At 40.1% G+C, this 16,167-nt stretch overlaps 1 protein-coding gene across 2 annotated transcripts in view; it reads right to left on the bottom strand.

Moving 5' to 3' along the window:
- Positions 1 to 1,914: 1,914 nt before the first annotated feature.
- LOC121430910 (choline dehydrogenase, mitochondrial-like) overlaps positions 1,915 to 16,167 on the bottom strand; it is a 36,765-nt gene continuing 22,512 nt past the window's right edge. For both annotated transcript variants that reach the window (XM_041628341.1, XM_041628342.1), the window contains exon 3: positions 1,915 to 4,075. In XM_041628341.1, the coding sequence (XP_041484275.1) occupies positions 2,301 to 4,075 (1,775 nt within the window). In that variant the 3' untranslated portion in view covers positions 1,915 to 2,300. The remainder of the gene's footprint in view (positions 4,076 to 16,167) is intronic.

Below are 16,167 nucleotides of genomic sequence, written 5' to 3'. Positions count from 1 at the left end.
ACCCTGACAAAAAGTTTATTGTAAAAATAGCAGAAAAAATAATGAAAAATATTGCCGAAGGTTTGAGAAAAATTCATCAAATAATTAAAAAGTTATTAGAATTTCAATTATTTGATTTGTGACGTCATATGCGAGCAGCATTCCTACATAGCGAATGGTAAAAAATCAATGAAACGTCATTTTCTCAGAAAATTGAAAATGGTTTTTACTGTACCTTTTGTATATCAATAGACAAATCATTTCACACCTGATCATGAATAGAAAACAAAATCAATTCATCAGGAACCATATAAAATTTGAAATTCATGCGTTTTATATTACATAACACATGGGGCAGCTGCTCGTTTATGATGTCACAAATCCAAAACTTTGAACTCTAATAACTTCTTTACTCTTTAACGGATTTTCCTCAAACCTTCACCAATATTTTTTGCTATTTTTTCTGCTATTTTTACAACAAAGTCTTCTTCAGGGTGAACTTCCCCTTTAATCTGTTGAATATTTCATAGGTTATCATGCGGAAACCAACTTGCATATTTAATGAGCTTTGACCTTTGACATGCGGGCTCCCAATTCCGACTTAGCCTGTATTTTGGTGTCATCTACCTACACACACAAAAATTTAAAATCCATCAAATGTTTTTCGAGTTATTGCGCGTAAACCAAGTGGGGGGGATGGAAGTAAGGATGGACATTTGCAACGCTTAATGCCCCCTCCGGACTTCGTCTGTGGTGGCATAGAAATAGGAATTTAGCAATCTTACTAAGAAGGGGGATTTTGTCAAATCTGTCACGGTCAAAGTTCACTGCTCCTACATGACCTTTGACCTTAATCATGTGACATGAAACTCGGGTAAGATGATCAGTGATACTGAATTACTCTGTCCAGTTTCATGAACTTCTGTAGATCCATAGGCCCATATTCTGAAGTCAGGTTTAACTTAGACTACGGTCGAACTCTGTGCTAAAATTATGGGAAGCCAAAAGTGTCAAAATTTTTATTTCGTTGCATGTTTCTTATGTTTACCATGCTCTTTCCTGATTCATTGATGGTGAAGACAATCATCTATTTATACTTTCTAGACAATTATGAGTGATTTGAGAGCCAAATGAGTTGACATGAGATCTCTACCGTTAGTGATTTATGTAATAATTGGCTATCCATACTTAAACCACAACTTTAAACCAAGGTTTTAAGTTAAACCCGACTTCAGAATGCGGGCCAAAGACTTTCAAAGTTACGACATTTCAAAAAGCTGAAATCTTGGTTAACCCTTACCTACCTTGGCCCCAGGGGCCAACAGGGACTATTATGCCCCCCCCCCTCAAGGCAGCAAATATGCCCAACATGGTCAAATTTTATTGAACCTACATGTAAATGGCCTTTGACCTAGGTCATGTGACCTGAAAACTCAGGTAGGATTATAAAAGATGCTTGATTACTCCAAGTTTAATGAAATAGGTCGATATAGTTTCTAAGTTAGGATGACAATAAAATGCCTAAACTTGGTTATGGCACAGTCACATTTTCCCTACAGTGGCCATACGGTGAGTCAAAAACAAGTTTTATTTATATTTTTTTATTCAAACCACCTACCTACAGCTAGCACAAAAATGTTAAAATGACTGTTTGTGACTCGCCGTACAGCCAACGTAGGGGAAATGTGACTATGCCATTAAGATTTCAAAGTTCAACGGTGTCGGAAAAGTTGCACCTATAGTCTTGCTCTATGCAGGAGAGACAAAAATCAATACTTTAAAACTTCATTTACAAGTTTGTGATACCCAATATCAATAATTAACAATAAAATGTAAAAACTTTATAAACACTATTAAAAGTTGAATTAAAAAAAATATATTTAGCAAAATTGCTATATGTATGGCATTTTATAAAATGGGGGAGTTTTTTGGGGGGAGTGTCTAGATGAATTCTCAACCGCAGCCAAACTTTATGCTTCTGCCACTGATAGGAAGAAGCTAACCGAGGCATAAAAAAATAACATATCTATTTTCCAAACTTTTTTTCAAAACCGACACAATTTTAAGGCACAATTTAAATTAAAAAAAATTCACAATTAAAATCTAACAAAATCCTTTGATTTTGCAATTTGATTTTAGCAATCACCTTCTGTTTCATATAATATCATGTACAATCTCAGTAAATGCTTTCATATTCACATTGTACAGACTATCACAAACAAGAAGACTTCCGCATGTCTGCATCTAATAAGAAGGAAAAATAAGGCAAATTTTAACATTAGCAGAAATGAGCAAACATTTTTTTTTTCTTTGAATGTTCTTTAACCAGTTGCTGCAAGCTTCACATCTCCTGACCATCTTTGGGTTTCTAATGTAGCAGGTTTCCAGACTGGTACATCACATCGTTCAAGAGGTGTGTTGCCAAGGATGATATCAGCTGCCTTTTCAGCTATCATAATGGTTGGAGCATTAAGATTGCCACTGACAATACTAGGCATGATGGATGCATCAACAACTCTAAGATTCTCCAAACCAAGGACACGGGTATTGCGGTCTACAACAGCCATTGGATCATCTTCAGAACCCATCTTGCATGTACAGGAAGGGTGGTAGGCAGTATCTCCCTTGGCGCGAATAAATGCATCTATCTCTGCATCAGTGTTGACATTAGGTCCTGGTTGAAGCTCCTCAGCACGGAAGGGATCAAAGGCAGTCTGAGCAAAGATCTCTCTGGTGAGCTTAATACCTTCTCTCATATCCCAACGGTCATCCTCGGTGGCAAGATAATTGGGATCAAGAATAGGATGTTCTCTGGGATTAGGAGATCGGAGCTGCAGGAAGCCTCGACTAGTTTCTCTCAAAGAACCAATGTGAACTTGAAAGGCATGGCAGTGACCAGGTTTCTGCCCATGATCATTGACAACCGATGGAAGGAAGTGGTATTGGAGATCTGGGTGATCTATTCCAGGACGACTCCTGATGAAAGCCCCTGCTTCTAGGTGGTTAGTAGCAGCTAGGCCGGTCTGAAACAAAAACCATTCAAGCCCGATAGCAACCATATTGTGAGGAAACTTCCATTGAGCCTTGTACAATGTAATGGGTTTCGTACATCGGTGTTGAACATAGACCTCTAGATGATCTTGAAGATTTTGTCCTACACCTGGAAGATGGGCAACTACTGGGATGCCCAGATCTGTTAGGTCATCTGCATTCCCTACACCGGAAAGCATCAACAACTGCGGTGAGTTAATTGCACCTCCTGACAAAACTACTTCCTGTGTTGCTCTTACAACCTTCTTAGCTTTGTTCCGTGTGTACTCTATTCCAACGGCCTTAGTTCCTTCAAATACAATCCTATCAACAAAAGACCTTGAAAGGACAGTCAAGTTATCCCTCTTTTGTACATTCCCTGATCGAAGGTATGCATTTGCTGTATTCCACCTTATGCCATTGTGGACTGTCATATCCATGTATCCAAATCCCTCTTGTTGGTATCCATTCATGTCTGAGGTGTATGGATATCCACACTGCTCACCAGCTTTTATGAATGCCTCAAACAAAGGATTGTTTGATTTACCTCGAGATACATGAAGGGGACCATCACCTCCACGGTATTCATCTTCACCAAGTTCATGGCACTGGGCTCGTTTAAAATACGGTAGACAATCTGCGTAAGACCAACCTAAAGCGCCCTCTTGTTCCCATCTATCGTAATCATAAGCATGTCCTCTAACATAACACATTGCATTGATAGAGGATGATCCACCTAGGACCTTACCTCTTGGCCAGTACATCTCTCTGTTATCCATGTGCCTTTGAGGAACTGTGTGGTAATACCAGTTGTAGGTTTTGCTCCCCAGAGGATACATAAGAGCAGCAGGCATGTGGATCTTCCATGTGTAGTCTTTGCGCCCAGCTTCAAGAAGAAGAATGTTGTTGCTAGGTAAGGCAGAAAGACGGTTTGCCAGGACACATCCAGCAGATCCCCCTCCAACAATGATGTGTGTGTATTCATCCTCACCTCTATGAACACTAAATAGTCTTTGGGATCTGCATGAGTTAGGAAGTATGGCCAGTTGTTTAACAGCCTGCAAACCTGTAAGAAAATTTGAAATATTATCTGTATTATATAAAAAAATAATCATATTCATGTTGTTCTTGGATACTTTATATTTGAACAAGGTTGATATTATCAGAAAAGGGCATTCACAAATCTACACAAATAAGGAAATACTGAAAATTCCATAAAAATGAGAATGAACAAGGGTGTCACTAAGGCAAGCAAAAAATATGCCCACCTGTAAAGCGAAAAATAGAGTAATAGGTCAAGCAAGAAAAGTGGAAGGTGGCGACTTCACCTTTGACTGTCTGACCTAAAAATCGATAGAATTCCTGGGATCTATACTAGTACATATACACACCAAATTACATGAGCCTATAGGTTAAGATAAACTAGAGTTATCACAAGTCCACCCCAACAAAAACTTGATTTGAATAAAAAGAGAAAAATTCAACAAGCATAATACTGAAAATTTCATCAAAATCGGATGTAAAATAAGTTATGGCATTTTAAAGTTTCGCTTATTTTCAACAAAATAGTTATATGAACAAGCCAGTTACATCCCAATGAGGGAACTGATGACATCACTCACTCACTATTTCTTTTCTATTTTATTATATGAAATATTTTAATTTTCTCCTCATTGTCATGTGAAATGAAGTTTCTTTCCTCCCTCAACATGTGGAATTAAATTATTTTAACATTTTGTGTTTCAGGCAAGGAGGTCCTAATCGTCAAATTCGTAAAAATTGAAATATTGTATAATTCAAACGATAAAAAACAAAAGAAATAGTGAGTGAGTGACATCATTGACTCTCTCATTTGGATGTAACTGGCTTGTTCATATAACTATTTTGTTAAAATTAGGAAAACTTAGAAATGTCAAAACTTTATTTTACACTCGATTTTGATGAAATTTTCAGCATTGTGCTTGTCTGATTTTTCTCTATTGATTCAAATCAACATTTTTCTGAGGTGGACTTGACCTTTAACAAGGATTTCTGAAGGGTAAGAAGAAAACATGTCACTGTGACCTTGACCTTTGACCTCAAAATCAATAGGCTTCCTTGGATCCATGCTAGTATCATACTGTATGATACTAGCATGGATCCAAGGAAGCCTATTGATGTATGATACATCCCAAATTATATGAGCCTAGGTTAAATTTAACTTAAGTTACCACGTTAACAAGGAATTCAGAAGGGTAAGATGAAAACATGTCACTGTGATCTTGACCTCTGACCATTTGACCTTGAAATCAATAGGCTGTCTGGGATTCATGCTTGTATCATACACATCAAATTATATGAGCCTAGATTAAGTTAAACTGAAGTCATTGGCCCCTATTCTGATAGCACGTTTAACTTAAACTCAGGTTTAAAGTTGTGGTTTAAGTATGGATAGCCGATTGTTATATAAATCAGTAACAGTAGAGATATTATACTTTAAATACCTCGTTTGGCTCTCAAATCATTCATAATTGTCTAGGAAGTATAAATAGATGATGTCTTGACCATCAATGTATCAGGAAAGAGTCACAGTAAACATAAGAAACATACAACTTAATAAAAATTTTGATACTTTTGGTTTCCAATACTTAAACCACAACTTTAAACCCGAGTTTAAGTTAAACCTGCTATCAGAATCGAGCCATTGCGTTTACAAAGACTTCAGAAGGGTGAGATGAAAACATGTCATTGTGACCTTGTCCTTTGACCTTTTGACCTCAAAATCAATAGGCTTTCTGGGATCCATGCTAGTATCATATACACTAAACTATATGAGCCTAGATTTAATTAATTTGACGTTATCACATTTACAAAGATTCAGAAGGGTAAGATGAAAACATGTCTGTGATCTTGACCTTTGACCATTTGACCTTAAAATTTATAGGCTTTCTTGAATCCATGCAAGTAACATACACACCAAATTATATGAGCCGGGGCTACGTATAAACTACAGTTATCACGTTTACTCGGCCTGCAGAAGGATAAAATGAAAACATGTCACTGTGACCTTGACCTTTGACCTTTTGACCTCAAAATTGATAGGCCTTCCTGGGTTCCATGCTCCTATCATACACACCACATTATATGAGCCTAGGTAAAGTCACACTGAAGTTATCACGTTTACAAGGAAAAGTTAACAGATGGACGGACACCGAGCCTGATGCCATAATATGTCCCGTCTAAGATGTTCGTATAAAAACAGTAAAAATATTGAGGAAAAACAAAACACTATATTAAGGGAAATGCAAGCATTCAAAAATCTGGAGGAGGTCTGTTGTGTATCCTGTGACGTCAACATTCAGACCGCATCTGATCTGATCAGGTTTTCTGTAATAAGGGGGACGAGAAGGTTCTCTTGCAATTGCATTTCTCGCTTTTCCATGACATCTAGAAGACTTTTTAGTGACACATTTGTGAATAACAAGACAAGACCTTTCCATTCATACACAACTTCTCTATTATCATTACTTATTGTAACAGGTCAGAAAATATATGTACAAGAGAGAGATTTTCTATGTGTATTTTGATTTTTTCTATGTGTATGTAAAACTGATCTGTTGAGAAGGTCCCTGAATGCATTGAAGCATATGTATTGTCCCTGGAAGCATTGTATTGAATTCATCCCTTTCAATCTAAATACTTCTGAGGAGATCCCTTCAAGGAAGTCCTCCTTGACCTTGGGTCAGTGAGGGTGATCTTGGGACAGCTTTCTTGATAGCTTGCTTGACACATGACCAAAGGAGAGGGAAAGAGACTGACCACCCTCTTGCTTTGGGAAGGTCAAGATTTCAGTTACTTTTTGATGATCTATTTGAAGGTGGTTTGATTTGTCTTCACTGTCAAAAAGCTGTATATGGGTGATCGAACCCTCGATTCGTTGATGATGCTATTGCTATGTAGGTGTCTTTCAATCTGCATGTAGATTTGTCCTCCTTGAGAACTCAAGAGGGGGTTGATCTACCCTCAAAAATAAATACCACATAAATTTTAAATGACTGTGTCATGCGTCATTTTTACCTGCCGTTACAAAATGGCGTTGCGAGTAGGATTGTGGTTTTGAGAGTAGATGACCCGTTTTTGCATTAGGAACCCCCTCTTGAGGATGTAACTGATGTCTGAGGACGTGACTGCTGTCTTGGAACTTGGTTGATGCAGGAGATTATACGGGACGTGGAATGTTAGACTTACCCACACGCTGGATTTCAGATGCGCAAACTGGATCGATGCACATCTTCCTAGGAGTGATACAGTTATTGAAATATGAACTTTAAATCATAGTAACAGATCCAAGTTTCCAAAGAACTTTAATTGAACTTCAATTTTAGTAGTATTTTGAAGTATATTGTGATCTATTTTTACATGTATGTTTATATACACAGTTTGTATTAGTGCATTTATCTCATTTCACAGTTTGCATTAGTGCATTTGTATCGTTTCATTTGTATCCTTTCAGCCAGTTGCAAAATCATGGCAGAGAAGAAAAGAAGTCCAAGTCCTGGTAGAGAAGTAGTGGAGGAGGAACTTCGAAAACTTCAGGTAGAACTGCATCAGTTGAAATTACAGGGAGCAAGTCAAGCAAGCCATAATGAAAAGGTACCACCCGTTGTGTACGTATCTGCAGAGCGTCAGATAAGGAAATTTGGAGGTGACGAGGGGATTGATGAATGGATTTCAGATATTCAGAGTTTATTGGCAGACAAGGTCGCCTACCAAACCCCCAAGGAAAGGTTGCAGACTGTGATCAGACATACCCATGGTGCAGCTCGCATGGAACTTGTCAGTCGGGAAGATATCGGTAGCGCAGAGGATGCATTCCAAGTTCTGAGGTCAGTTTTTGGAGAAGTAGGAAGTCAAGCGTCCCAGAAGCGAAAGTTTTTCAGTCGCCTGCAGAAGAGAGGAGAAACATTAATAGAATATTCCCATGAACTGATCCGGTTGTTGCAGACGTGGAGAGGAGTGGGAAAGCAGGATCGAGAAGAGACCCTCATCTCACAATTCATTGAAGGAGTTTCTGATGCTGATCTTCGTCGGGAACTTCTTCGTCGATCTCAAGAAAACCCAGCACCCTTTGTGGCCCTCCGAGACTGGGCTGTACAGTGGGAACGGCAAGGCTCCCATAGCAGAAGGTCAGATAGAGGTCAACTAGGGGTAGAGTCTCAAGAGCAGGGAGTCAGCTCGACTAATAACCAGAGCATCTCTCTTGTATTAGAAGCACTTCAACAACAAAATAAGCTGGTATCTGCCCTCCTTACCCAGCAGGAAGAGCAAAGCAGAGTACTGAATAGCCTCTTAGCTCAGAGTCGTCCACGTTGGCCTCAAGGTTGTTTTCAGTGCGGAGCCAAGGACCACATCAGACGTAATTGCCCTCGCACACGCAATTTAAACGAATAAAGCCCGCTGCTGGACAGGAAGTGGCGGGCGTGATACCATGGTTCAGCCCCGAACGAATCCTGAAGAAGGCCATCGGAAACTGTCCTTATAGTGAGGTTCAGGTGCAGGGGGTTGCAGTTTCCTGTCTAATGGATTCAGGTTCACAAGTTTCAACCATTACAGAGACATTCTTTCGGAAGAACTATGGTACCCTCAAGTGGCAAAATATTCCTTTCCTGAAATTGACAGCAGCTAATGGACTCTCTATTCCATATTGTGGGTATGTTGAGTTGGATGTTGTTATAGGAGAACACTACTTACCAGAGATGGGCTGGCTTGTGGTAAAGGAGTCAGGTGATGAAGATACCCGTAGTAGGAAAGAGAAACATCCTGGAGTTATCGGAAGTAATATTATTGAGGTGCTGCGAGAGGCTGTCCAGTCAAGTTCAATAGAGTCAGGACAGGTGGGACAGACTCCTTTATCAAACCTGTCATTCTACACAGAGGCAAATATGTCAGATATCACAATTACTACATCCACTGTAACAGCAGAGAGCAATTTTCAAGGATGTACTAGGGTAATGGGGAAGCAGCCCATTCTCATTCCTGCAGAGAGCACCAGAACTATTACTTCCTCCGCTCGTGGGCATGATGAAGTCATGTTAATTGAAGAACTCGAAGAGAGTTCCCTTCCTCATGGGCTATCGGTGCTGCCTTCATTAGTCTGTTCCAGGCATGGACAAATCCCATTCATCGTTACAAATTTCTCCCGAGAGGATCAGTACCTGTATCCACACACCCCGATAGCAAAGATTGACTTGCCTCAAGAGATTCAGAACTTTCCAAGGAATTCTGTAGAAACAATTTCAGTCGAAGAAGTGATGGTGCTCCAAGGCCATACCCCAGGTATTGTCAAGTCTGAGGATTCTAAAATCCATGATGTATTTTCCAAACTTGACATTGGTGACATAAGTGTAGAGGAGAGAAGTAGGCTACAATCACTTATCACACAGCATGATGAAGTGTTCAGCAGGGGAGATCATGACATGGGGTACTGTGATAAGATCAGACATTCAATAAAGACAGTGGATGATACTCCAATCAAGTTGCCTTACAGACGGGTTCCACCAAGCCAGTGGGAGGCAGTTAGAGATTTCTTGGAAACGCAGTGTTCCATTGGTGTCATCCGTCCAAGTACTTCACCGTACGCTGCTGCCATGGTTTTGGTAAGGAAGCCTAATGGAAAGATCAGAGTTTGTGGTGATTTTCGACTGTTGAATGCAAAGACTATCAAAGACGCACACCCACTCCCACGAGTTGATGAGGCATTAGAGGCATTAAACGGAGCCAAGTACTTTGCATCCTTAGATCTGGCACATGGATTTTGGCAGTGTGCTATCGAGGAGACTGATATACCCAAAACTGCATTTCGAGCTGGTCCTTGGGGTCTCTTTGAATACACGCGGATGCCCATGGGTTTGTGCAATGCCCCTGCCACATTTTCCAGGTTAATGCAAGCTTGTCTGGGAGATGTGAACCTACAGAGTGTAATAGTCTACCTAGATGACATTCTGGTCTTCGGCAGCACTTTCGAAGAAACCTTGGAGAGACTAGATATGGTCTTGCATCGCCTTCATGCATTTGGACTCAAGATTAAGCCAGAAAAATGCCACTTAATGAAGAAGGAGGTTAAGTACCTGGGCCATGTTGTTTCTGAAGCAGGAATTAGTACTGATCCAGAGAAGGTATCTGCTGTCAAGTCGTGGAAGCTTCCTAGGACGGAGAGCGAGCTGAGGTCATTTCTTGGGCTAGCCAGCTATTATCGCCGTTTTATAAGGGGCTTTGCCTCGATAGCGAGACCTCTTCATGCCCTCTTGGGACCCACCAACAGGCAATTGGCTAAGAAGAAAAAGAACAGACCGAACAATCATGACAGTCGGCCATTTCAAGACAAATGGACGGATGAGTGCACCCAAGCCTTTGAGGAAATGAAACGATGTCTTACATCTAGCCCACTGTTGGGATATCCAGACTTCAAATCTCCCTTCATCGTTGAAACTGATGCCAGTTTTAGTGGACTAGGTGCTGTTCTGTCACAGAAACAGAAAAGCAGGACGGTAGTCATAGCCTATGCCAGCCGCTCCCTACGTCCAGCAGAACGCAATGATTCCAATTACAGTGCTATGAAGTTAGAACTGTTGGGACTCAAATGGGCGGTGACAGAGAAATTCCGGGATTATCTACTTGGAAACACTTTCACAGTACTTACAGACAATAATCCTCTTGCCTACTTAGACACTGCCAAATTAGGAGCCACTGAAATGCGATGGGTTGCGCAGCTTGCTCAGTTCAACTTCAAGGTGCGATACCGTTCTGGACGAACCAATCGTCATGCCGATGCCCTGAGTCGCAACCCGGCCCCATCTATTGGCAATACCCTGGAACAAGATGAGACAGATGTCTTGTCTCACTTGGTGACAAGCAGCAAACTGCCTCAGGAGTTGAAGGTTAGGGTGGAGGAATTGATGACGGAAGCTACATCCACACAGATTCACTCAACTGTAACGATTGATGAAGTGAGAACCCGATCTAGCAATATCAATCCTGTTGGATGCCAATCCACTCTTCCAGGTTTTACTCATACAGATATCTGTCGGCTCCAGGAAACGGACCCAGACATTGGTCACCTTCTTCGACTAAAGAAGTCGCTACAGAAACCTAGTGGAAACATTCTTCATTCACTGCCAAAGAATGTAAGACTCTATGTTCGAGAGTGGGACCGAATTATCTGCATTGGCAAAGTGTGGGTCCGGGAAGTTCAGTTTCGAGATCAATTTGTTCAGCAACTTTTGCTCCCTACGTCTTTGAAAGGAAGAGTCCTAGAAGAGTTACATGATAATCTTGGCCATCAGGGAGTAGACCGTACACTGTCTCTATGCAGGAGCCGCTTCTTTTGGCCAGGCATGTCAACAGATGTAGAGAGATATTGCCAAAACTGCCATCGTTGCCTGTTCGCCAAGGCCAAGCCCAAAGTCCGCCCAGCTATGGGTAGTATCATTGCCCAGAAGCCGCAAGAAGTAGTAGCAATTGACTTTACGGTATTGGAGCGCTCAGCAAATGGCTTTGAGAATGTTCTAGTGATTACAGATGTCTTCACTAAATTTACCCAAGCCATACCCACCAGAGATCAGAAGGCTAGGACAGTGGCTGAAGTCTTAGTGAAAGAATGGTTTGTGCGTTATGGTGTACCAAGAAGGCTCCATAGTGATCAAGGACGTTGTTTTGAGGCTGATATCATACAGGAACTTGGTCGTATGTATGGAATCAGAAAGAGTCGTACCACCCCATACCATCCAACTGGTAATGGGCAAGCGGAGCGATTCAATAGGACCATGCATAATCTTCTCAGAACCCTGGAAATTGATGAGAAACGGAGGTGGAACCAACATATCGCGGAACTTGTCTTCGCTTATAATGCAGCACCACATGCAAGCACAGGATATACTCCCTACTTCTTATTCTTTGGTAGAGAACCTCAACTTCCCATTGATCAGCTTTTCAAACCTCCAAGCCAAGGTGACAAATCAGCTAACATAGACGAGTGGGTGTCTAAGCATCAGAGTCAGCTAAAGGATGCTTGGGAGAGAGCTGCTGGGAACTTAGAGAAGGAAGCACGACGACGTCAAGAGATCCAAAAGACTAGTGCAAAGGATGTCGAACTTGAGGTTGGCCAGAGAGTGTTACTTCGACAGCAAGCTTGGACAGGAAGGCACAAAATCCAAGACATTTGGCAAGGAACCCCATACCGCATCCGAAAGAGACTAAACCCCACTGGACATGTATATGAAATTGAACCAGTCAATGGTTCTGAGAAAACCAAAGTGGTGAACAGATCTGACTTATTGATTATTCCAGAATCAATCCCAGAATCAACTGAATTGGTCCGTCATTCCAAGCCTAGGACTCTTCCTACTTCCATATCCAAGCCAGATAAATCAGATGATATCCCTAATGTGCAGTGGAATGTAAGCGACATTGCCCAGGCTCTCAACCACTCTCAAGCCCCACCCTCATTTCCAGAAAATGATCAGCCGGTAGACGAGCCTGTGTTGGAAGATGGAAATGAGCAGTCACAGACCAAACCGTATGAGGCATCTCTGACTCCCATTCATGACTCTTTAGATGAAGAAACCGTCAATGAGGAGGAATCCCCCCTTGTCAGTGAGAATGAAGTGCCACCATCGGAACAAGAGAAGCCGATGTCTCCCTGTCTTCGAAGGTCAACTCGCTCCACAGCGGGTAGAAATAATAACCCATATAATCTTCCGAGATCTGTTTTGAGCGAAGGGATTGACCTTTCAGCAAACAGTTCAAATCTATTCAATGTATTCTGGTAACTATAGTTATGGATATTGGAATTTATAGAAATAATTCATACTTTGTAATTATGAGGTGTTTATTTATGTTGCTGGGACAGCAACCTTTTAGCAGGGGAGAATGTAACAGGTCAGAAAATATATGTACAAGAGAGAGATTTTCTATGTGTATTTTGATTTTTTCTATGTGTATGTAAAACGGATCTGTTGAGAAGGTCCCTGAATGCATTGAAGCATATGTATTGTCCCTGGAAGCATTGTATTGAATTCATCCCTTTCAATCTAAATACTTCTGAGGAGATCCCTTCAAGGAAGTCCTCCTTGACCTTGGGTCAGTGAGGGTGATCTTGGGACAGCTTTCTTGATAGCTTGCTTGACACATGACCAAAGGAGAGGGAAAGAGACTGACCACCCTCTTGCTTTGGGAAGGTCAAGATTTCAGTTACTTTTTGATGATCTATTTGAAGGTGGTTTGATTTGTCTTCACTGTCAAAAAGCTGTATATGGGTGATCGAACCCTCGATTCGTTGATGATGCTATTGCTATGTAGGTGTCTTTCAATCTGCATGTAGATTTGTCCTCCTTGAGAACTCAAGAGGGGGTTGATCTACCCTCAAAAATAAATACCACATAAATTTTAGATGACTGTGTCATGCGTCATTTTTACCTGCCGTTACATTATCAATATCATGAATTTTCTTTGGGTGGCGACTTTACAGCACCTGGCTACATGTATATGCATACAGGTATTAAAGACAATAATGAAATTTGAATATAACAAACAACTTTAAAACAAAGTTGAAAGTTAGGGAAGTATGATTTAAACTATGTCGGCTGTAACAAGGTTATTTGGACCTTGCGTAATATGTCAGGAAGCTGACTCTTTCCTGTTTAAAGCCTCTAGAATGAGGCACTGGGAGTCTTATGATAGTATTATGATCTAGATCTATTATATCATCAGGAATACAGGTTATAGGGATATCAGGGCTTACAAAGTGATTGATTGGCAACCAAACGTGTACACTCATGCATTCATGGTTGTCTTTAGCATCTTCCCCTTTGGTTGTAAAAAAAATTGTGCAAATTTTCTGAATTATGATGGTGAATGTGCATATAGTTCAGACCTGTTGATCTGGGTGGTGTTTCATCAAAGTTGTCAGCACTGACTAAATGGTCATTTCTGACTATTTCAGTGAAATCCTTGGTTTTGATTAGCTGATCGAGAGGCACTGGCCTCTGACTGTTACTATGGTAACTATCAGAGAAAGACAACTTGTCAGTACTGACAATTTTCATGAAACGGACACCAGATCTCAATTCTTTGTAAGACAAGGTCTACTGACAGTGATTAAGTAGTGCAAAGCTGTGACGACCAGGGAGTGTGAAACCTTGCTACTAGGGTTTTTTTTTTTTATTGTTGTTGCTCGAAATATCTACCTAGTCGTTCATCTCCAAATTTCTATCTTTATGACATGTCAAATAAAAGACTATAACTTTAGAGGGATGGTCCAGGCTGAAAATATTTATATCTAAAATACAGTAAAATTCACAGATCAAAATGCTGAAAATTTCATCAAAATTAAATAAAAAATAAAGAAGTTTAAAGCTAATCAATATTTTGTGAAAAACGGTTATAAGCACATCGTCATGAATATTTTTAGGTGATCTGATGATGATAATCGTTTCATTTTTATCATGATGTGTCTCCGTTAAGATGAAATAAGTTGTGGCAATAAATAACTATTAATGCACTTAACCAGTTGTCAATCAAATTGTTTTATATCTTGGTAAAAATTTTTTGAATAAACCTACTTTCATATAATAAAATACAAAAGTACAAATGGAGATATGAAATCATCAGCCCACGTACTGTAATGCATATATCATGAAGACATGCCTAGAACTGTTTTACTAGAATAATGCAAATCTTTATAATTCAATGACTTTGTTATCAGATTTTGATCAAATTTTGAGCATTTTGCTCTATTTTACTCTAAAAATCTATAAAAAAACCCCCTCTACCCTGGATTACTAGCGTATCTACGGGGTGGGGGGGGGGGGGGTCAGTCTGTTTCTGTTTGTGGTAACTCCCGTAGGAACTCGGCAGGACAGCATTTTGCTGGTAAACGCCAAGCTGGTATAATCAGTCATAGTGCTTGACGTTATATACACAACAAAAAAAGTAAGTTCCCCCTAAATCAAATTGCTGTAACTTTTGAACGGAATTATTTTAAGATATGATATTTCGTAGGTATTTTTCTACACTCATTAGGCAACTCCTGGGAAAATATGAGATTGATCGGTTGAGTCATGCATGAGTAATCAAAGATTGAATTAAAAATGACAATTTTTTAAAGTCACAAGAGTCGTGTTTCAGATTGTGCAAATACAATGTTGGACAAAAGTTTTTTTAGGTGAATTTTATGGTGTTATACTGGTTTACTATCCATCATTTAGCCACTCCACATACAATTTTGATATCGTATGTTCATGGGTGAGTGAGCACATTGTATTGCAGGGGCCACGGAAGCGGGGGGAGGGGGTTCAGCGCCCCCCCCCCCACTTTTTTCAAAAAGCATGTACAAAAATGTAAAAATGACCATACGATTGTGATTTTTTGCATGGTCAGCTCCTAACCTCCCACTTTTGGCTCAGCTCCCCCCACTTTGAAAACCGTTCCGCGGCGCCTGCATTGTGACGTATCATCATAGGGGGTTATGGTAGTATCCTTTCCAACTTGCTAGATCATGTTAAAATTTGAAAATGTTGATGGCTCCCCGATTATAGACCCCTCCCCCATTTTAGAATTCTTGGTCCACCACTAATTTGCCCATAAATTAAACTGATCATGAGAAATTGTTACGAAAAGAATACATTTCTGCCGTATAAAGAGTATTCATTCCTAAGTTTTCAAATGTGCTCGCTCAACCATGAAAATGTTTTAAGTTCGGAAAGTGTGTGGTGATAGAAATGATGGATGATAGAACTAAAATATCTGAAACCGAATTTGCCCTCAATATTCACTTTATTACCCTTTAAAATGAGTCTGTGACATTGAAAATACCAATTTTCCCACTTTGATGCGTGCTCACTCATGCATGAATAAACATATCAATTTCATTTTTTTCACAGAATTCTGCCCATAGGTTGATAAACATTACTGCCAAATGACATTACTAAAGACTGCCTTGAAAAAAAGTTCCACCATATTGAATGAGGGGTTACTTATTCTTAAACATATGCACCCATAATGTACACAAGTCTATGAGAGAAGAAGTCAAAATTTTCACAAATATGAAAAGAGGGTTTGTTTCATGGACGGTTTTTGCTACTTCTGCCAACAGTTATTTCATGAAACTTCGCACATGGCTTC

The sequence above is a fragment of the Lytechinus variegatus genome, chromosome 17, assembly GCF_018143015.1.
Source record: "Lytechinus variegatus isolate NC3 chromosome 17, Lvar_3.0, whole genome shotgun sequence".
NCBI classification, from domain to species: Eukaryota; Metazoa; Echinodermata; class Echinoidea; order Temnopleuroida; family Toxopneustidae; genus Lytechinus; species Lytechinus variegatus.
Note: the sequence above shows the minus strand (reverse complement) of the source record. Positions and strands in the feature narration are given on the sequence as shown.